Source organism: Andrographis paniculata, unplaced genomic scaffold (genome assembly GCF_009805555.1).
Source record: "Andrographis paniculata isolate CXL003 unplaced genomic scaffold, ASM980555v1 Contig66END, whole genome shotgun sequence".
Lineage (NCBI taxonomy): Eukaryota > Viridiplantae > Streptophyta > Magnoliopsida > Lamiales > Acanthaceae > Andrographis > Andrographis paniculata.
In genome coordinates, this window is record NW_026137602.1 from 2,560,302 (window position 1) to 2,583,253 (window position 22,952).

Genomic DNA, 22,952 nt, shown 5'->3' on the forward strand with positions numbered 1-22,952 from the left:
ATGTATTCATTTTGTCATTTTTGTTTGTTTAAGTAAAATGCATTTTTTTTTTCTTTTAGAATATCTCTATCATTTTTTTTAGTCCCACTAATACCAAGGGTGAAATATCTTTTATACTGCTCTGTTACACTACATATATTTAAATTTGCGTACAAAAATCAAATAAATTTTTAGCTTTAGATGAAAATCTATATAAATTTATATTCTTGTTGGAACGATGGAGGGTGAATAAGAAAAGTAAATAAAAATACATGAGAATATGGATCTTATTCGTGGTCAAAGTCAAACAAATCAAAAGATAATGTAGTGCTTATATGTGGTCACATTAGGTGCCAAAAGTTCTTGCAGGGTTTTACGTGGTCACACCTAAACGGGGTATGTTGTTTTGTCTCATCAAAAAAAATATCTTCACCAAATTTGATTATTTCTTTAACTAATTGACGAGATTTAAAATAGAATCCAAATCAAATAAAAAGATAAAGTCAATGATATTGAAAGAACATTCAAAATGATAAAGATCATTAATTGGAACCGAGTTGAAAAAAAACCTCTCTTGCTTGTTGATTCTCTCTTACGTGTGGATATGATTTTGTCTCTCCATTTCTCTTTTTTCTCTAAGGCCCCAAGGTGAAATTAAAGCACTTCAAGTTTGAGATACAAATTTTAATAAATTTTAAGCTTAAAGAATTATTAAGCCTCCTACACAAATGAGAAACCTAAACCCAATAATTCTCCCCTTTTTTACTATAGGGAGGAAACTACCAACCCCAGTCAACCTGTATGATTCGAACTTGTCTCTAAGAAGACTTTTTGTGCATATAACCACATCATTTTCATTCATGTGAATCTTATCAACTTCAAGCACCTTAGAATCCAAGACCTTTCAAATCCAATAATACCTTGTATTAATATGCTTAGATCTCCCATGATATGTAGGATTCTTACTAAGATAGATTGCACTTTGATTGCCGCAACCCATAACATATTTCTGTTAAGCAAAATCAATCTTACTCACAAAAAAATCTTCAACCATAACAACTCCTTGCAAGCCATCGTATAGCAATAAACTTTGCCTCAGTGGAAAAGAGTGCAACACATTTCTGCAATCGGGATTGCCATAAAATAGCTCCCCATCCATAAGTTATCATGTATTCAAAATTAAACTCTCTTATCAATATCTCTGACCATATTAGAATCTATAAAACCAATATGCTATGACTTACCGGTACCAAAGCACAATCTCATGCTTGATGTTTCTTGAAAATATCTTACAATCTACTTCACTGCAGTCCAATACCTTTTGCCCATATTCAACATCAATCTACTAACAACACCAATTACGCGAGCTATTTCTGGTCTAGTACTAATAGGAAAAGATTAGAGTAATGAATCAATTAAAGAAAAATCTCATGTTCTTGGCATATCATAAGTGAAATATATTGAAATTCTCGAACGTGTAGTTGTAGTTGCCTAATATTGTTATCAAAAATATATTTATACTCCATTGTACTAGTGAATTTCTAGGTCAAATTCAGAGATTTTAAGTTTTGAGGTTTAGCGAAAAAAAACAGTAAATATTAGCCTAAGAAAGCCATAAAAATAATTCTAGACGAGGGAGTGTTGTGATGTATTAAGTTGAGCGAACAATATGCATGAGGTATGTGTAAGCGAAGATCCTTGGATAATGAGTGCAGTGAAGAGCATCTGCAAGCGAAAGTGTATATGTATAGTGTGTAGGTCAGCAATAAATGACCGAGGATTGTAGCATATTTGTGAGCGTTAATATATGATGGGGGTGTGAAGTTAAGTGTTTGTATGTGAGATAACTTGCGTTTTTTAATGGTTAGATTATCTTAGATAAAATGAGTGAGATGATAAAAATGCATTAATGGAAACTATTCATATATGAGCGAAAACAGGTAAAAGTAATGATTGTGATCATACTCGTTCATTTAAATAGAATTCTTAATTCAACTGATACTTGACCTTAGAAGTTACAACGATAAGAACATTATTTAAAAGAAAAACCAATGTTATTGAATTTTTCTGACACCTGATAGGCAAACACCTGTGTCTAATAATGAATTATTACTTAAATTATTTAACTAGTAGCTCTACAACTCTGATACATCTCTTTAATCAGTAATTAGAATTAAATTTAGATCATACTAAGCAGTTTATCATACTAAACAGGTCGACAAAGCTCCTACATACTTAGATGCTACAAATTAGCTACTTTCTATTAATAATGTGACACGATCATAAGCTTAAATCGATGATTCTTCTCTCAATCTCCCATAATTTTATAACAAATCTAACTTAAATAACTCAAATATAAATATGGATGTGTGTGTGAAGAGACTGAACAAAGAAAATGATATTGATTTATTCTAAAGAGACATTACAAAAGAAATAAATAAATCTCTCAGAAAGGAGATTTCGACAACCACTGATGGGTGGTCAAGGGCGGAAACCTCCCTGAGTTCACCGACCTCCACTAAAACTAGTGAAAAGAGTCTATACCGTTTGAGCTCTTGAAAATAGGAGCAAAACTAATGAAAAGAGTCTATACCGTTTGAGCTCTTGAAAATAGGAGCAACAAAATGTAAGTTGCACTAAAACGTATATGAATGCATAAAATTTACAATAGGGAGCCACTGTTTGTAGGCTTATACAGTTGAGCAATTGTATGGGCAAATTGGGCTCACTTTTGCTTACATTGGACTCAAAAGTTAGTAAATCTTATCTAAGAACTATTATATCATATCAAGCGAAACATATCAATAAAGAGTGTCATAATAAGATATTGTGATGATTTTCACACAAAAATACAAGTAATAAACATGATTTGCAAGTAAAAAATATGCTCAAATTTAGGATTATCAAACCTATCCAAAGTAAACCTTTGTTCATCCTCAAATAAATTCAATTAAAGGAATAGAGAATAAATCCGTCCAAGGTACTCAAGTGTTGCATAAGATTAGTGTTATGATTTGTGTATCAAAGTGAATCTCAAATAGAGTCGAACACTCCTTAAGCTATCAAAACTTCATCAATCTGATCTAACGGCGAGTTAAGTTACTCCGGAACTTTTAATTTTGTTTCACTCAGAGAGAATTCTTTTTGATTTGGTGGTTTATAATTCTCCTGAAACATTTTTTTAAGCCTTCTTTTCTTGGCTTTTCAGAAGAAGTACCAGATTGGGTCTACATGGTAAATAGAAACTCAAATCATAACCAAACAAACTCTAACATTGCTAGAATCAAAGCACAAGAAATGCATCTATCAATTAAAACTCAAAAAACACTTTGTCTAGTCCATGAAATCAAAACTAGGAGCATACCATTCTAACTCATTAACAATTTGTTTGAGGCGTTCTTCCTGACCTTTCGAATCTCCAAAGGCAGTTGTGAAGGGATATACATACGTAACTTTGGTTGCCATAGCTCGAAATGAAACCACGTCACCATTCACCAGAAACTCCATGACATCCCTGCCAAATCCTGCATCCACCTCGGCTTGCAAGTATTTACCTACAATTCCAATGTTCATAGAATTTTCGAAATACCAAAAAAAATAATAATAAATAGATAGAACATTTATATTTTTGTATGTCTACTCTATATAACTTGGACTCGTACTACTTTGTTCCTATGTCTCCTTGAATGTGCGAGATAAAGGTTTGTTCACCCAATCTAAGTTTGAGTGGCACGACTTTCAATAAATATTATAAAAAAATATATAATATATACATATTAACACAATATACGAAACATAAAAACTATATTCACCCATAAAAAATCTAACAATTCAATACAAAATAATATTTTTTATATTACCGACACAATTCTCTATACTTAACATAAAAACATATTAATTCAAAAACACAGTGAGTATTTTTGGTGTAGCTAAGCAGTTATGATAGTATTTCTTAACTAATACTCTCTCTATCCAGTGAAAATATACTTGTTTGGCTGGGCGCAAAGATAAATATATATATATATATATATATGAATGTAAAATAAAAGTTATGTAAGAGTGTTTTGAAAATTCACTAAAGAATGTGGTTAAGTGATAGTGTACATGTGATGTAATGACAATAGCAAATCTATTATTATGTGTTTAAAGCAAGGGTAAAATTTTTAATTAAATAGAACAAACTTAAATTTATAGTATGAGCATAGATTTAGGGTGTGTTTGTTTAATGGATTGGATTTTAAATCCACTATTTATCTCATTTTTTCTCCTAAAAAATATCAAATCAAACATCTATTTTATTTTACATTAAAAACATCACATCAACACCTATTTATATCACATCATACAACTATTCAAATTCAAAATTTTTACTATTTAAATCCCAATTCAAAATTCAAACCCCCAAACAAACACACCCTAAATGGACAAAACTTAAATGAAAAGTATGCATAAATTTGAGGGATGAATGAAGTATATACAACACTCCGGTTTGCGTATTGACTATGCTGATTTGACTCCGATACCATATATATATATATACATATAAGACAAACACATAAATTGCAGCATATAATAATACAATATACCGTACATATTCTAACACACGATAATAATATACAACATAATATTTTATTAATTTTCAACACAATAAGCATAACAACACAAAACAACATATAATCACATGCTTCTATATAGCACAATATTATAGCACTGTGTTATATAGAACCGTGTGCTATTTGCCTCGCAGTTAGAGTGCTTATTGGATCAAATCAGCACTTTAACCGCCGTCTATATGCTAAGTCCATCAGCAATCAATGTATAAACATTACAATCTTGAGTTATTTACAATCAATATATCAATTTTTTAATTTGTTAAATGTGATCCCCACACAATAATAAAATACCTTTATTTTTACTAAATTTATTTTACAATTTATCCATTGTATTTCCAAACGCATTTTTAGTCAATAAATTCTTATACACAACCTAAGTATTTTTTAATGTATGTAACAAAACTAAGGATACACACAAAATGAATGAAGTATAATAATTAGAATATAAGAATACCAATTGTCCTTCAATATATATATATATATATGTCTAATGGGAGCGTGTTACAAAGAGGAAGTATAAAGACGATGAATCTAACATATAAACATTTAAAATATAAACGATTCTTGATATTCTGTAAATTTATCAAATAGCATGAATTAGAGATTTAGCATAGGAAAATTATAGCCATAGAAAATTGAATATGTTGTGTCAAGAAGTTACGCTAGATGGGAGCGAATCAGGTTTGATGTTTCTTGCTGACTGTAATTTTAGGTGTTGGTTATTTTTTAATCCAGCAGTGATTAGGAGCAAGAATATAACTTCAAAATTTTGCCATGAACAACATAGAAAATTTAACTAACCATGTTAAAAAAATTACAATTGATCTGTTAAAGGTTATAAACAATGTTAAACCACACAAGAAATACGATAAAACATAATAATCCCCAGTTCACTTTAGTGATTATATTTATAAACTTTTAAAATTCATTGCTCCATCCAATCTATAACTTTGAGATAGCTCTAATGATTATAAGCTTACAAAATTCATCACCTGATTCAATCCATGTGGTTTATGTTGCAATTATCTGTCGTACTTGATTAGCAGGTTATAACCATGGTACTAAATTTTGCCCAAAACTTTGGATATCCTGAAGCAAAATTCACATGCAATATTCTTTTCATTGAATCTCAACCAAAATTTCACTTGAAACTCGAGATTCTACAAAATTTACCTAAATTTCCAAAATAAATTCTTATTTTTTTTAAATACTAATTTTTCAAAAGAATACAACATGTTACATATTATTAAAAATACTATCAGTATGTTATGTAACGAGATAAGTATTGTTTACACATCACTAATATTTATTCATGGTGGGGAGGTGAAAATTGGGAAAATGTTTATGTTGATATTCCAAAAACTCTATACCTGCTGTTGGTTGTAGGATTTCCTGTAAATTTTTACTATTCATGAAATATTTTTCACATAAATATCAAATCAAACATTTATTTTTTTTATTTATATTACAGAAAAAATTAATATACATTAAAAATATTATTTAATACTTATTTATATCATATCAAACAACCATTTCAAATCAAAACGTTAGTGTTTAAAACTCAAACCCCACAAAACATGACTTTAAATATTATATTAGTAAAAAATGTATGATTTTTAATGTAATATCATCAGAAAGGAGCTAAGTTATGATTTTGAATTTTTATTACTCCCTCTATCCCGATTCAAAATAATCCTTTGAATTTTTGTAATAAATTAAGAAATAATACTATTCTATAGTTAGTGGATGTGTGTAAAATAGTTTTGACATTTTTTTTCTTTGTACTTTATGTGTAAATTAGTTATATAAGTAATAATATGTTTGTAATTTGTGTAAGAATTAAAGTTACTTTAATATTAATATGTGATTACTTTTACTATAATAAAAATAGATACTTTTGAGTGCAACGGACGAAAATAGTAAAAAAGAAAATACTTTCAATTGCATCGAGGGAATATAATTTATATATGCCCAACAGTTTATTTTTTAATTAAAAAATAATTTATTTATTTTTTATATTACATTTTAGTATCTTTTACTTTAAAATGTCTAAAATAATACTACAAAGAAATCTATAAAATTTCATTTAAAATTTCCAAGCATTTTAATAGTTTCAATGATTTCTTTAAAACCAAAACCATAATATCAATTTTCTTAAAATTTTCCATTGAAGTTTCTGTAAATTTACATGTTCGAAATTGAAATTTAATACCTTGGCTACAACGTACCAGTAGGCGTGTCTTCAACAAGCTGAATGTTGGCATTTTTTTGCGTCTTCAGAATTGCATCTTGTAATTGCTGATGCAAAGAGAGTAGTTCTTCAACAGGACTGTCAATTTTGTAACAGGGATGATAAAAGGAAGTAACTAACCTGAATAGCAGCAGTATCTGAAGAATACCCGACTATCCTCCATGGAAAAGCAAAGTTCGATGACATGGGATTGCTCGAGATACATCCTGGATTTATCGATGGGCAAGGTCCGATTTTGCTGCAATGAAAATGCATAGATGATAGAAACCAAAACCAATTTAGTTTGTTTGGTTTTGATTTAAAATTGGAGTTTTGAATTAAATACTACCTTCGTTTAAATATTTATCAAAACATAGTACGAATAAAGAAAAAAAATGTAAAAATATTTCAATTAGTGTCTTATAATACTAATATAATGACATTTTGTACAAAATATTATACAAATATAAGGATATTTTTAATATCAAATACAATGATGCAAAAGATAAATATAACCGACCCTTATAAGCGAACGGAGGGAGTAATATTTTGATGTGATATTTTGTAGTGTCATTTTATTGAAAACTGTGCGGGCTGAATAGTGTTGAAATGGATTTGAAATCATAACCAAACAATTTATGTTTATGGAAATGATTCTCAAACTTGAATATCTTCCATTCGAGCATACTCAAAATTTACTGCTAATAACAAATATAACAAACATGTTAAAATGGAAATCTAATTATCATAAGACAATTATTCAACCAAAAGCACATAAATTGGAGTTCACTAAGGTCCATTTGAAATCTACACAATTATTATGTTTTATGAAAATTGTTGTGATACTTTGAATATTGTGTACTCAAAATTTTTTGCTATCAAAAAGACAAAAAGTGAAACTAGTATGTCAAAAAGGAATACTATTTTATCACGATACATTTGATCGACTAAAAGCACATAATCTTCCGTAGATGAACACTAAGGGTGCATTTGTTCATGTTTTTCGTACCTGCTTTTGCAATAAGAAATAGAAAATTTTCAAATAGAAACACCCCAAAATACAAACACATATCCTAATTCACCAAGGCTCATTTGGGTTCGACTTGTGTGTATTATCTGTAATAACAATGCGAACAAGAGTTTGGAATCAGTAACTTTAATTTACAAGATGAATCATCCAAATCATAGCTCTACGCCATTACCACAACATGGAATAACTTCACTAGCAATTAGTACACCAATTTAAAAAGATTAAGTTCTACAAAACAAAGCAAAATCCAAATCAGGAACCATGATTTGTGGTCACTCATTTTGGTGAAGACTTCAAGTCTAGTCCCAATGTAGATTGTTTACGAAAAATAATCTTATATATTTTTTTCTTGCAAAATTGGTATCTCAAATGAATTTGTGCAAAATTAATCATTTTATTACAATTTTAACAGATTTTGTTGATGTGAATGTCATGAGATGCACGGATATGTGAACATGCATGTTTGATGCCAGATAAGCTCTCGTCACTGCCACATCATCCAAGTCCGTTAAAATTGTAACAAAATAATTAAATTTGTACGACTTCATTTGAAATAAGACCAATTTTGTACCGAAAAAAATACAATGATACTAATTTTACAAAAACCTATACTATGACTATTTATTTATTTTTTTACAAAATTGGCATATTTCAAATAAATTCGTGCAAATTGAATCATTCTATTACAATTTTAACAAATTTTACTTATGTAAACGCTGTGAGATACACCTGCATGTAAACATGCATGCTTGATGCCAGATAAGCTAACATCGCTGCCACATCATCGAAGTCCGTTAAAATTGTAACAAATTGATTAAATTTGAATCAATTCATTATAAATATGCCAATTTTGTACAAAAACATACAATGAGACTAATTTTACACAAACCTACACTATATTGGGACTAAAAATGCTTTTTTTCCCCTTCACTTTTCCATTCTAATTCCGAAAATTCTTAAGTTCAGGAACCACAAAAATGCATTCAAAAATGACCTGTTTAAAGTATTCCTAAAATCCCATACCAAAAACACCATCATACTTCAACCCTAGAAAGCACAACCAAAATCCGTCGCCATCATTATCGGTTTTCCAGTGCCACAACAAACTTCCACCATAGATGAACAAAAATGTAGCTCTGAAAAACAACGAAAGAGACAGAGACATCGAGCATACCCATTCACCAATCCAGTGGGCAAATTCTGCGCCTGCGAATACGGCGTCGCTGAAGAATCCACAAATGGTTTGGAATTGACGAAAGGAATTGCCGGAGCAGGCAGTGGAGAAATTAGCGCCACAGCAATTGCCAGAGCGATTAGGTTATTAGACCAAACAGAAGTTCCAGGTGGTTTTGAACTTGCACCGACATTATTCCGGTTAGAAAATCTCTGCTTAGGGTTACCGCCATGCGAACGACCACCATTGACGCAGAAAGCAGCAGAATTCGGGGGCGATTGCGGGATTGGAGCGGCGATTATTGGCAATGGTGGAGGAGGAAGAAGAAGGTTACCCAACACCACCATGGTTCGAACAAATTGGTAAGAGAGATACAATGAAGGCCACTCTCCACGCAATTTTCCCGTTAAGCGTGTTTTTATCTATTCACGACTTCGGTTTTTTTATTTTTAGTTTTTGAAACAGCGCTTTTTACCTAGTTTATTTATTTATTTATTTATTTATTTTATCCACACACATTTTGTTTTTTTGTTTTTTTTGGTTCGATTTGATTTGGAATACGTAACTTTGAATGTGGTGGTAGCTTGGATTCACTTCAAGAAATTTGCGTACAGAAATTCGAATTTCTATTTTTTTTATAATTATTTTAATTTCACTTATTATTTCGAACAATACATCCACCTCCGGAATGGAATCCGAGGACCTTGCCTTCATGTTGGAATGGAATGGAATTTCTATAACTTGCGTTGTTGATTTGTATTTGTAATATATTAATATTTATAATATGTCGTTTGTAATAATATTATGTGTTGTCAGACGGTATAGTTGAGATGTATTTTTGTATTATATTAATATATCCAGTGTGTTATATGTAATAATATCATGTACTGTTCAGCACTTTAGTCGCGACCACTAAACCCTCACATTTTTTATTATTTTTTTCTTTTTTTAAAGAGTTTGTCAACATGCTTGTTAAATTTCTATATTATTTCTATATTAATGTTTCGTAGTAAATTTAGTTTGTATTAAATTTTGAAGTTTTTATTTAAATTTCTATGTTAATATAATAAATTATAGAAAAAATATATTATTATCTCCATCCATCGTCAATCTATCAATTTGCATGCATTTGACGTCATTGTTTTTAATATTAAAAATATCTTTATATTTGTATAATTTTTTTTAAAAAAATATCGTTACATTAGTATTATAAAACACCAATAGAATTATTTTTGTCTTTTTTTTTTCTATACTATATTTTGATATAATAATTAATATTCAAATATTAACAAACTAAATGGATAGATTTTTTAATTAGTTTAAAACACAATCTAAACAAAACCTAACTTGTTCCAACCGTTCATGTTTTGTTTGCATTATCTCCTTTTTTTTCATATATTTTTACAATTTTTTTAAAGAACTCATTTAGACCAGTTTGAATTGATTTTTGCCAAAAGATTTTTATTTCTTTTTCTAAAAATATATTTTATATCGGTTTGCTTTTGACTTATGTAAAAACAAAACAGAAGCAATTTTTAAGTTAAAAAATATTTATCAGTCATTCAGATGTATACTTTTTTTTTTTTTAATTGTATCAAAAAAAATAAAAAATAAATATTTAATTTGATAAATAAAAATAAATAGTAAAAATATTATAAAAAAAAGTCCAAAAAAAAACCAACTATTTTATTGTCAATCAATTTAAAACATACTAGTTTTTTGTTTGTGGGATTTTCCCAAATTTCATCTATTCATAAAAAAATAATTTTCCAAAAATATCTAATCAAATACTTATTTTTCATTTTTATGCTATTATACTTAAAATATTTTACATCCAAAATATATAACATCTATTTATGTCACACCATACAACTATTTCAATTCAAAATTTTTTTGCTATTCAAATCCCAAGTCAAAATCTAAAACCCACAGCAAACATAAATGTTACACATTCAATTTATTAAAACAAAAGAAAAATCAAAAACAAAAACAAAAAAATTCAAACAATGAAACAATGATTATTGAACTAACAAATAGTAATTCTGAACAAAAGGAATTTTCATTCATCCAATCCAGTGTGCTATCACTTCAGTTTCTTCCTTTATTCATACAAAATACAAATACAAATACAAATACAATACAATGAATATATATAACAGAGATAGCATAAGCTTACTCCACATTAATATATATTGTCTTCAATTTTTCGTCATCATCGATCTCAATTTTCACATTTCTTAAATTTCCAATTTCAATTTCGACTTCGATCCCAAAACAAAACAAAACCAAACAGCACAACATAACCACACATACATACGTACCTCAAAGTGGGCATTCAATGCAAAAACTTGCAAAAACCAGTCGGCGGCGCGATCAGGAATCAGTTCCCGGCTCGTCTCAAAAACGCAAACACGCCTAACCCGGCAACCAGCGCAGCCCCGGCAGCAACAGTTCTATACGCCGAGGCCCAAGCATCAGCCTGTGCATATTCTAAGCTCGTCGAGTTATGCTCCTTTCCAGTTCCAGGCAAGCCTGAATACTCTAGGTGCAATTTCAATCCCTGTCCGAGTTCATAGTCGAATTAAATCATATTGTTTTCACAAAAAAAATGGACATAGACGAACTGAAAAAGCGACGGGTATTCTTTGATAACCGTCGATACCTTCCAGCCTGCCAGCCTGGCATGGTCGACAGCTGCCCGGAGATCGGAATCGGAAGCAAGGACAACTTTGTCGTGGTCCTCGTCTTCATACTGCAGAATCGAAGCCATCCACGCGTTATTTAACATACGATAAATGAGACGGACAGAGAGTAAGAACAAAAGTCTACCAAGATTTGTGGAAGATTGTTTCGATCGATTTCGCTCCCTACTCTCTGAAGGATCGCGGTTATAAGGTCCGTCATACTCTGTGTACCTGAACCAACACAAATGCAAATGCAAATGCAAATGAATTTATCGAAAATTTGTGTGGTTTGTCGAGAAAAGAGTTAAGAAACGAACCGCAGAGAAATCGATGCATCCTTCCTTTCTTGTCTTGAATCTTGAAAGAGAAAGAACTTGGTGCGGAGTATGAGGGATAGGGAAGCGTTCGAGAGCCTTCTCCTTCGGAAATCTTCAAGGAATTTTCACTGCAAAATCATCTGATTTTGTAAGAAAGTTGTAACGAATTAAACATGGATGTAACAAAAGAATCGCAACCTTCGGGTCTCATCATCATCATCGGGAGGTAGTTCCATTGCAGAGTCCCAGAACTTTTGCAGCATCATGTTTGCAGCCTCGGTATTGACGCCAGCAGTACTACCAACCTGAAACAAATTACCGATCAAAATTTAACATAGTAACCATACGGTTCTAGCTAATCCGTCGGCACTTTGGTATTTCTCAAAAAAATGAACCCAATTACAACAAAATAAGTTCCAAGTTTGAGTTTGAATTGAAATCTTCTTATCATTCTAAGTTGAATTTGACTTACAGTGGCTATGGCAGCTTGAGTTATACGAAGCACGTCAATAACAGCTACAACCACTCCATCTGTATCAATACCACAAGATATTAGAAGGATAATATTCTACTATAATCATTGCAACACTCGGAGAAATATTAGTCGGAAGACATAGACCTTTATCAACGACTGGAAGATGCAGAAATTTTCCATCGTGCATTGTATGAAGAGCATCGACAATAGGTGTATCAACTGTTGCACATTCTGGATTTGGGGTCATAACCTGGATTAATATTTTTGTAAGAAACAAAAGTATGTTTTAATTAACTTGATGAATCGACCGACAAAATGAGGTGCTGAAACTAAAACATGGATGGATAAAGATGAAATCATTTTTCGATCAAACTAAAACACGAATAGAGAAAGGTCTACTTGGGGTGTGTTCGTCTACAAGATTTCCCCCAAAATCTACTATTCATCAAATTTTTTTCCTCAAAAAGTATCAAATCAAACACCTATTTTTCATTTCTTATATTATACTAATAATCAATTTTACATTCAAAATATCACATCTATTTATATCACATCGTACAACTATTCTAATTCAAAACTTTTACTATTTAAATTCCAATTCAAAATTCAAACCCCCAAACAAACACACCCTTGATAAACTTTAGGTGAACAATACGGAAAGTTAATAGTGTCCCTGTAAAGAACGGGAAACATACCTTCTCCACCAAAGTGGATTCCGAAGGAAGATCCTGAGCTATGACTCTCATCAGCATGTCTTTCGAACTAATAAAACATTAAAAGCGAAAATTATTCAAAGGAGAGCGTCATCATAGAAGATTTCATTAATAGTCTCTATATCATAACAAAATAAATTTTGGTTTTTTAAATAGAGAAGGCTCACGTTAGTATTCCCCGTGGTTTATTTTCTACAGTGACAACGGCACAGCTTGCTCGAACTTCAAGCATCTTCTTTGCAGCTGCAAGGACAGTTTCACTTGGGTCGAGTGTAACAAGCCTAAAAAGTTGATTAGGTGAGATGTAATACCCTAGAAGGCTATTGTTTTCTTCGACCCCACAGCTGTAAGGTTCAGATTAATAGCAAAGTGAAGATATTACCTACTTTGAGTTCTCCGAGAGTATGGTGGATAGTGCAGGTCTAAACATGCGCTCTCGAAGTGTCTCGATGAATGTGTTTTGTCCTGCATATTTAAGAAGTTATAAACTGAATCAGTGATTTAAACATATACAAGATTGTAACTCCATGGAAGAATTCAAAAAACAACCAAGGCAAAAGAAAAATACAGAGGAAAAAATGAAACGAACATCCACTAACCAGAAACTCCTGCCCCCCAATGTTTCTCCACACCCTCAACAGCAGCTGCAATAGCCTTTCCCTTCTCGGCTGCTCGCTCCATACGAGCAATAGCATCATACAAACATTTCGCTATGTCCAATATAGCAATTACCTCACCATTTTCAACAACCGGCAAATGTCTAAACTTTCCTGTGGATGATGATTACACCATGTTAAAAATAGATAAACATCCAGAAAGCACAAAGATTGGGCAAGACGAACCTTGAACCATTTTTTGTAAGGCTTCGACAGCAAGGGTGTCGGAAAGCACAAAGATCGGGTTCCTTGTCATAATCTTGGAAACTGGAGTTTCCTCAAGATTAGTCTCACGAGCTATAACTCTTGTAGCTATATCCTTCAGTAAGAAGTTCAATTTAAAAAATGAAAATTATCAAGGTGCAAGAACTTCTAATTACTTCACATAGATAATATGGTTCATTCAAATAATACCTTATCTGTTAGGATTCCACACAATAAAGCATTTGAATCTGTCAGCAACAACGCATCAACCCTACGGGCAGCCATGCGACGGCATGCTTCGATGATGTTTGTAGTTTCAGGCACTGTCAACGCTTTTGACAGCCTCAAACGCTTTACCGTTCTTTCACCTGATAATCCCCTGTTTCAAGAGTAAGAGAAACCAATTCAAACGTAAAAACCTTACGGAAAGAGCTTCAAAGAAATAGGACTGCTCCTACAGATACCCTTCTTTAGGTCAAATGTAAATGCAATTACTTTGTAATAATAACCAAAATAAAAAAAAAAAAAAGTGCTCTGTGCAGCGATAAGCGTAAATATGCTGCATGAGCTCTGTATCTTTATCTTATATATATGGATAAACTTTGGTATAAACTGAAATAGTTACATTATTAACTATAAGCCAATAAGTAGCAAGAACACAAGCCCCCTAGTAAGGTCAAGGGATTCGCATGTGCTGGAAATTGAATGTAATCAGAAATTGGATTTACTTTATAATCCCAGTATGCTATAACGTACAGAAAAATATGAAATGCGAAAATTTAAAATGTGGAGGATTGTTCCAATTGGAGCTATTACGAGATTAGAATCATCTTCCATTTTTTTCCCAGTTTCATGTGTATGTGCTTTTACTGTAAACTCAGCTTTTCCCTTATTGCGATTGTTTCAAAATCCATATCTGTGTTTAGACTAGAAATCACGCTCTCTCTAAAGTATCTCTATATATTCTATTGCTATATTATATGCTATCATATAAACAGCCCAAAGACTGACTTGACAGAAAATTAGCACTGGTGCCAATACATGCAATCAAGTTTAATAAGATTTACTCAGCATTCACACCTTCTGAATATTTTAAAAACAAAATAAAATTCCCAAATATTATTTTGAATCTATAGCTATAAAATTTCCACAAACTTCAAAGCACTAGCTAGCCAATGGACATATGCAAACTAAAAAATGCTACTTACGATAATATTATAAACATAATTCCTTAGAAATATTTTAGTTTTTATCATTATTATTTTTAAAAAAGAGCTTTCAATTTTAACAAATGCTTGGACAGGAATTTTAGATGCATATATTTCTTTTATCTCTAGACAAGTCATTCCAGTTTCTTAAGCTAGTTCCAGAAAATTCAGGATATTATTACTCAGATAATTCACTGATATTTGAGTGTGATGACTGAAACAAGTTTCGACGAGAAACTCTAGTAAATATCCAGGAACTTGTGACTCACATGGAACAAAGTTGTTAATATGGGAACTTGTTTATTACAAGATGGAGCACTCTGACAAGAAGAAAGCAAAGCCAAACCCAAAATTGAAGAAACTTCTCCAGTGCAGTCATTGCTGCTGAAAATAGAAGCATCAGAAACTAGTTTGGTAGATTCATTCAGATTATGTGGAAGACCGAAGACACAGTTAGGAATACAGGTTCAAGCCTCATGCTTTTGGTGACGATCACCATAGGAAAGCTTGTTAATCAAATTGCTGACTATGTGCTTACTTGCACCCGCATATATATATATATAATATAGATATAGATACACATTTAAGTTAGATGTTTTTCATATACTTTTTTACTTAAATCCCCTTCATAGTTGCATTTAAGCACTAGCTCAGTTTTAGGTTTTCTAACAAAAACCTATCGCCAACTTAACTACCAAACTGCAGAAGAAGACAAGTATATATATATATATATGTGTGTGTGTATCTTCTTGGAATTTGAATATCTATATGGTGCAAACAACTTTGCCTCATATTTAAAAAAGTTATTGATGTAAAAATTTTAAAAAGAACTTGAATAACGCAGACAAAGGCATATAACGAAAACCTATATTGCATACATGGAACGGGAAGCAGACACAAACTTGCGTTGCGGATTAGACGAATTCGCAGTTCCACCATCGCCATTCTCCGCGGCGGCGGCAGCTTTCTTCCTAGACTGCGCAGCCGAGCTGGTCAACGTCACGCTCTTCCTCGAAGATGCTCCTCCTTGGCTCGTCGTCATTAACTCGATTAAGAGTAATCCACCGCCTGAAAATCGCAAAATCACCGAAAAACAAACAAAATCATTTCTCAATCATCATCCACCACAAACATAGACAAATAATCACATCACCACTTCCAATTAAACCACAACACACGTAAAAAAAAAAAAAAGGAAACAATACCTCGCTTGATTACGCTTCACCAATCGAGAGAACGGCAGACGATGAGCTCAAGGGGATTGAGATTGGGATTCCACTTTGTGGATTTTTGTTTGGAAAGGTAAGAGGGAAAGGTAGAAATGGAGGTGGTTTTGCAATTTTGGAATATCATTCATTACTTAAAATTCAGAGACCACTGCACGCGGATTATTGGGAAACGCACCAATCATCAGCTAGAACGTGGTCAAATTTTAACCGTCCGATCATTTTCTCAACGACGGTCTCTGAGGGTTGACATAAAATTGGGCCATCACGGTCCATTTAATCAGTCCAATAAACAACCCCGAAGATAGGCCCATTAAGGCCCGGACCAAATCCGGCCCGGTCCAATAAATTGGGAGACGTACCAATCCAGATCTAACACGTGGCTGAATCTCAACTGTCCCATCATTTTCTCATCGACGGTCTCTGAGGGTTGACATAAAATTGGGCCTTCACGGTCCATTTAATCAGTCCAATAAATTGCTCCAAATATAGGCCCATTTAGGCCCGGTCCAATAAACTGGCAGACGTAAACACGTGGCTAAATCTCAACTGTCCGATCATTTTTTCATCGACGGTCTCTGAGGGTTGATATAAAATTGGGCCTTTACGGTCCATTTAATTAGTCCAATAAACTGCCCCAAAGACAGGCTCATTTAGGCCCGGCCCAAAATCGGCCCGGTCCAATAAATTGGGAGACGTACCAATCCCAATCTGTGGTTAAATCTCAACCGTCCGATCATTTTCTCATCGACGGTCTCTGAGGGTTGATATAACACTGGGCCTTCAGGGCCCATTTAATCAGTCCAATAAATGACCCAAAAATTGGCCCAGTTAAGCCCGGCCCAAACTCGGACAAACTCTGCTTCCCTTTTCCATTCCCCTTTCTTCGATCGTAGAGGAAATCGGAGGCCAACAATGGCGGCAGTAGCGCGGTTGTCGAGACGATTGTTGCCGAGGACGCTAACGGCGGCTATTCCTCGCCGGCGTTTGTCTGCTGAAGCAGCGGTAACTGTGGAAAAACCTACCGCACAAGCTCCGATCATCAAGGAATCGCCGGATCGAGTGAAATGGGACTACAGAGGCCAGAGGAAGCTCATTCCGCTAGGTCAGTGGGCGCCGAAGATCGCCGTGGATGCTTACGTGGCGCCGAATGTGGTTTTGGCCGGCCAAGTGGTGGTCTACGACGGCGCCTCCGTCTGGAGCGGCGCCGTCTTACGTGGTGACCTGAATAAGATCTCCGTCGGATTTTGCTCCAACGTGCAGGAGCGCTGTGTCATTCACGCCGCGTGGTCGTCTCCTACAGGTTAGGTTCCGATTTCTATGCAGTGTTGTTCGTCGTGCATCGGTGGTTGTACCTTTAGGTTTTTCTTTCTGTGCTAAGATTTTATGATCAAACTAAGCTTGAATTTTTCAACGATTTGAAATATCTTCATGATTTCTGCTTTTCTGAGATTCTTAGTTGACTGTTGTAGATGCAGTTCTAGAATGTTGCCCGATTATTACATCTAAATTGGATGAATGAGTTTAATGTTATGGTTCAATTGGGATGGAATTTTGAAATAGGGAAATTTTTGCAATGAATAATTCAAATTTTGGATATAGAATTTTAAAGTGAAGGACTTGGATCTTTGTTCTCTTCAATTCTTCATGACGACAGTGGTATTATGTATTTTAGGGTAAACAATTCAGGTCCGTTTGATTGGAGTTATTTGGATTTGAGGGTAAATTTTTAAATGAATAAATTTGAATTACCTCGGATTTGAAAATGCATAATAATTGAAATACATACTTTAGTTGTTTGAAATGACACGGTGAGTATTTGAAGTATTAAATGTGATGAATTTGAAAGACACAACTTTGAAGATTTCGATTTCATAGCAATGCCAGATAAAACTAATGAATTTGATTGAGTTATTTTAAATACTTTTAACCCGAATCCCTCCAACCAAACAGGACCTAGCATCATTTAGTAATTTCAAATCTCTCCAAAGAAGCCCCAGCGTTCAAATTCATTCCCTTTAATATTTTAGAATAACTCTTTCATGTTGTGTCATTTCAAACACTTCTGAAAACCAAACCATGGATTTTAGCTATGAAGTATTCCAAATTCGAAGTAATTCAAATCTATTCATTTAAAATCCACCTCAAATCCAAATCCATCAAGCCAAACATATGTAGGTATGTAATTTGTAAATTTTCTGATACTTGTGTAATGAACCTCAGTTTCCAGTCAACTGAAATATGATCGTTTCTAGAATCTGGAGCTTGTGTTTGGAGCTGATCTCGGGTTGAAAAGTGTGAGCCTTTGTTACAAATGTTTCTTATTAGTTATTATTGTTTTAAATTTTTATATTGTGTGTAGATAGCAGCAGTATTGTTTAGGTATTGCTGATTCGGGCATAATATTTGAGTGTCTAGAGTTCATGTTTTAACCCTTAATAATTTGAGTAAACAATCTAAGAGTGAATAATTTTGGTTCTAGAATTCTTGTGTGTGCACATGAAGGCGATTCTCTTTATGTTCGACAAAGATTGAACAGTGCAAAAAAAAAAAAGGAAAACGAAGGGCTGTAATTATTCTATGTGCCTTAATTTTAAAAGATCAAAAACTGCATCACTAACGACATGACCTTTTGGAGGAACCCCTAAGTGCTTGCATTTTGGAGGTGTGCTTGTTCGTTAACTTGTAGAAATCCCATTCTTTTAGTAATGACACCTGGAAAAGTAGATGAAGCGTTGTTATTATTGAGGCGTAATGTTGCAGTTATTTGTAAACATAGGGTGTGTTTTTTGTGTTTTGTAAGTTTTGATCTTTCTTGTTTCTTGGTGAGCTAGTACTTGAATGTGATATTATGTACGGAAAATAAGTATGTTTTTATTGGGAACGACAAAACTCTGTAGTAAACATAACTGAAAAAAAAAAAAAAAGTAAGTGTTTGCATAAATATAATATTGAAGATAAATATATATATTTGAAGATAATTGACTGACAGATCGTAAGCTTCTTGTTATGATATTCTTTAGATTGTTTTTGCAAATGCTTAATCTGATCGGGTAATAGTACCACGGAATACCTGCTTTTATTTGTCTTTCTGTAAGCCTCTAATCCTTCTCAATTGATCAATATGATGAGAATAAAAGCACTACCATTCTGTAGTTGCTAAATGTCCTTATTTTCCTTGTTTGTTGGAGCCAAGAAATGAGATTTGAGAATTGAAAAATTTCTTATTCTTTGGTTTCATTTCTCTCTCGTATATAGAGTTCTCAATCTTTGTTCTAATTTGTTAGCCCCTCGAATGCGATATATGATTTTGTCAACCATATCTCAGAACATTTTACTGTATTGGACACCGGATAGGATCTAGAATGCAGAAGGGCAGAAGTCATAACATAATAATACATAAACAAAGCACTTTCGATACCCATTTGTTTTCTTTCTTGTCCTCTAGAAAATGAACCTTCTATCGTGCTGGAAGATAATTTTATTTTAGACCTTTCTTCCTTATGTTACTTTCTCCAGTTGAAAGTTTTGAAAAGATTGCCTGTATGGATCTGAGAATTGGTATCGAATCGTGTTGTCATTTGTCAAACACCATGGTTGTGTTCTTTTAGTTTATAAATTTTTGGAGTTCTGCTGTTAGTTACTCAGCTATTGAAAATTGTAAAAGTATTATTATAATATTTATTTTTTGTTTTTAATATTTTGTTACTAGAAATAGTATATTTTTATTGGAAACTATAAAGTTTAAAGTGAACAAACATATGTCTACCCCATATTTAACATTTATATTACTCCCTCTGTCTTATATATCATGTTACATTTTTTTCATTTTCGTCCCTCCCAGTCACTTTCTATTTTTGGAAAAGTATTTTACATTTTAATCATATTCTAGTTTTATAATTTATAATTTTTTAAATTTTTATTAAAATAATCAGTTATTTTAATTTTAATTTATAATTATTTGTATTATATTATAATTAATTTTACTAATAATTCACTTGTATACAGTAAACATGACACCATAGTTGGGACGGAAGGAGTACTTTGTTGAAATCCTCCATGAATGTGTCCACCTCATCTCCATTTACTTTATGCATGCTTAAATTTTTTGTCTTTTACTCGATAACACTTCCCATTCGGGACGAATGAGCTTTATGTGCTAGTCACAGTATTTATGGTAGTTCGAATAATTCCGTGGCATTTGTTTGGTTGTATTTGTTTAATTTTATTCATAAAAAATACTCCCAACAATTTTCACACTTTTCAACAGGGCTGCCGGCAGAAACTCTAATTGACAGGTACGTCACGGTGGGGGCGTATAGTCTCCTGCGATCCTGCGTAGTCGAGCCCGAGTGCATCATCGGGCAGCACTCCATCCTAATGGAGGGCTCATTGGTCGAAACACATTCCATCCTCGAAGCCGGCTCCGTGGTTCCTCCGGGAAGGAGAATACCGAGCGGCGAGCTCTGGGCTGGAAATCCTGCCAAGTTTGTGAGGAAATTAACTCACGAGGAGACCTTAGAGATCCCAAAGCTCGCAGTTGCAATCAATGACCTGTGCAGAAGCCACTTCACTGAGTTTCTACCTTACTCGACTGTCTACTTGGAAGTCGAGAAGCTGAAATCCTCCCTGGGAATTTCGATCTGAAGTTATGCCGTGTGAGGGATGAATGCGACTCGACTCGCAATGCTTTTTTTTTTTTTTTTTTTCTTCTACCCGCCCCGGAAAGAAATAAGCCCACATGAAAAGCAACGAGAACTCCCATGCCGGGTCGTTTTTTGTCGAATGCTACGGGTATTTTAATCTTAAATTTGTCATGTTGTGTTTGGTTCTTGGCTTTGTAATAGAGGGACAGAAAGAGAGGTTTGGGATGAAGTTTGTTGAATTCTTGTTGCATATGAATTATTATGATAATTGATTGGGGTTTGTTACCTAAGGTTTACTTGCCTTTCTCTCTATGTTATTAGACCAACTTCAACCCACTGCATGTGGGATGGGCAAAAAATGGTGGGAGGGGCTTCAATTCACCTCTAAATCCTCCTATTTTTTAAGTAATGTACGGACTCGAGTAATACTGTACTTTCACTCCAATTTTTTTAGTGGAGTTTTTATGATATTTTGTGGTATTTTTTATATTTTTGGTATTTTTGAAATGTATTATATAATTTTATATATTATAAAGTTATGTATAATTTTATTTTTTTAAAAATAATGTATAATTTTATTTTTTTTAAAAGTGATGTATAATTTTATTTTTTGAAATGTAATATATGATTTTATTTTTTTAAAAAATAATGTATAATTTTATTTTTAAAATTAATATATAATTTTACTTTTTGAAAAGTTATATAATTTTATTTTTTTAAAGTTATGCGTACTTTTATTTTATAAAAATTTCTGTATAATTTTCTATTTTAAATAGTTATTTGTTTTGATAGTATTTAATTATTTATTTAAAATTATTTTATTTGTAATAGTTATTAATTATAAATGTTAATCTTAATGGAGTATATGTAATTTTTAAATAAAATATAAATTATATGTGTATGGATTATAATATAAAAATAATTAAAGTTGGGGTGTAATTTATAAATATGAAGAGTTATATAAAATAATATAAAAGAAGAATATATAGAATATATTTTTGAAGTAAAAATTGAAGTTTATGGCTGGAGTAAAAGTACAATATGTACTGTAGCAACTGAAAAAATGGAATGACGAGTTGGAGATGGCCTTATGCATTTTTATTTTTTATTTTTGGATGATGTGAGAAAAGTGCACACCAGATAAACTCTCGGTCAAATCTAATACTCTCCAAACTAAGCCCAACAGACAAGTCACACTGAGCAAACCATGTGTGACAGGTAGATCTGGAAGTGTCGGGGTTTAAATCCATGACCTCACGGTTCACTCTCCATGCTGAGTTGATTATGTGTTCATTTAGAGTAAAAATCAATATTGATCTCAATCAAATTCTTTTTTTTTTCAATTTTGATTTTATTCAAAAATAATTATCAAAATTAGTCTTATAAAAAAATAAATTATTATTTTTTGTCCCACCGTTATAATTTTAACGAAATAAGCTGACGTGACGGTAACGGAAATTGATGTGAATTGTTATATTGCTTCAAACCAATAATAAATATTGGTGTATTTATACAGACACGGGCATGTTCAAAACCAAACAAGCCCGTGTTCAAAGTGAATTATGCTACATCTCTTTTACTTCTTCTCCTCCCTTTATCCCCACCTACACAATCCTCCTCCCTCTTAAACCTACCTGCCCTAATCAAACACGATCAATCTTTTCATCGGGCATAGTTTGCAGGGCATTAAGTTCGATCGGGGTTTACCGTACTTTCGGGTGACCTCTGCGGATTTCCACGTCATCAAAAAAAAAAAAGAAAAAAACACGATCAATCTTCATTCGAGGAAGAGAGAGC

At 32.6% G+C, this 22,952-nt stretch overlaps 3 protein-coding genes across 5 annotated transcripts; 1 reads left to right on the forward strand and 2 right to left on the reverse strand.

Annotated features, from left to right (window-relative positions):
* Positions 1–3,214: 3,214 nt before the first annotated feature.
* LOC127263201 (thylakoid lumenal 17.9 kDa protein, chloroplastic) lies at positions 3,215–9,426 on the reverse strand. Of its 2 annotated transcripts, XM_051292228.1 has the most exons (5): positions 9,027–9,426; positions 6,964–7,081; positions 6,821–6,890; positions 5,585–5,681; positions 3,402–3,533 (listed from the first exon to the last, which is right to left on the reverse strand). In XM_051292228.1, the coding sequence occupies exons 1-4, from the start codon at positions 9,371–9,373 to the stop codon at positions 5,632–5,634; spliced, it is 585 nt and encodes a 194-aa protein (XP_051148185.1). In that variant the 5' UTR covers positions 9,374–9,426; the 3' UTR covers positions 3,402–3,533; positions 5,585–5,631. The 2 variants fall into 2 exon arrangements, with proteins under 2 accessions (XP_051148184.1, XP_051148185.1); XM_051292227.1 differs by lacking the exon at positions 5,585–5,681 and having other exon boundaries at positions 3,215–3,533.
* A 1,640-nt stretch (positions 9,427–11,066) lies between these two features.
* On the reverse strand, positions 11,067–16,631 carry LOC127263161 (CBS domain-containing protein CBSCBSPB5-like). Of its 2 annotated transcripts, none has more exons than XM_051292149.1 (15): positions 16,489–16,631; positions 16,186–16,351; positions 14,286–14,454; positions 14,058–14,190; positions 13,815–13,985; positions 13,602–13,680; positions 13,383–13,496; positions 13,198–13,264; positions 12,647–12,752; positions 12,500–12,558; positions 12,226–12,332; positions 12,028–12,155; positions 11,856–11,941; positions 11,689–11,778; positions 11,067–11,586 (listed from the first exon to the last, which is right to left on the reverse strand). In XM_051292149.1, the coding sequence occupies exons 2-15, from the start codon at positions 16,323–16,325 to the stop codon at positions 11,407–11,409; spliced, it is 1,629 nt and encodes a 542-aa protein (XP_051148106.1). In that variant the 5' UTR covers positions 16,326–16,351; positions 16,489–16,631; the 3' UTR covers positions 11,067–11,406. The 2 variants fall into 2 exon arrangements, with proteins under 2 accessions (XP_051148106.1, XP_051148105.1); XM_051292148.1 differs by having other exon boundaries at positions 16,162–16,351.
* Positions 16,632–17,371: 740 nt separating this feature from the next.
* On the forward strand, positions 17,372–21,445 carry LOC127263061 (gamma carbonic anhydrase-like 2, mitochondrial). Its single transcript, XM_051291996.1, has 2 exons — positions 17,372–17,812; positions 20,780–21,445. Exons 1-2 carry the CDS (start codon positions 17,425–17,427, stop codon positions 21,154–21,156), a joined length of 765 nt encoding a protein of 254 aa, XP_051147953.1. The 5' UTR covers positions 17,372–17,424; the 3' UTR covers positions 21,157–21,445.
* Positions 21,446–22,952: the final 1,507 nt, after the last annotated feature.

What these genes read in the sequence shown, in the direction of transcription:
- LOC127263201 (XM_051292227.1), bottom strand. Translation starts at nt 9,373, where the DNA reads ATGGTGGTGTTGGGTAACCTTCTTCTTCCTCCTCCACCATTGCCAATA. An exon ending in CAGATACTGCTGCTATTCAG is followed by an intron (nt 6,891 to 6,963) that starts GTTAGTTACTTC and finishes TCTTTGCATCAG; the next exon opens with CAATTACAAGATGCAATTCT. An exon ending in TGTTGAAGACACGCCTACTG is followed by an intron (nt 3,534 to 6,820) that starts GTACGTTGTAGC and finishes TTGGAATTGTAG; the next exon opens with GTAAATACTTGCAAGCCGAG.
- LOC127263161 (XM_051292148.1), bottom strand. Translation starts at nt 16,325, where the DNA reads ATGACGACGAGCCAAGGAGGAGCATCTTCGAGGAAGAGCGTGACGTTG. An exon ending in AAACCACGGGGAATACTAAC is followed by an intron (nt 13,265 to 13,382) that starts GTGAGCCTTCTC and finishes ATGTTTTATTAG; the next exon opens with TTCGAAAGACATGCTGATGA. An exon ending in GATGATGATGAGACCCGAAG is followed by an intron (nt 12,156 to 12,225) that starts GTTGCGATTCTT and finishes ATGATTTTGCAG; the next exon opens with TGAAAATTCCTTGAAGATTT.
- LOC127263061 (XM_051291996.1), top strand. Translation starts at nt 17,425, where the DNA reads ATGGCGGCAGTAGCGCGGTTGTCGAGACGATTGTTGCCGAGGACGCTA. An exon ending in CGCGTGGTCGTCTCCTACAG is followed by an intron (nt 17,813 to 20,779) that starts GTTAGGTTCCGA and finishes ACTTTTCAACAG; the next exon opens with GGCTGCCGGCAGAAACTCTA.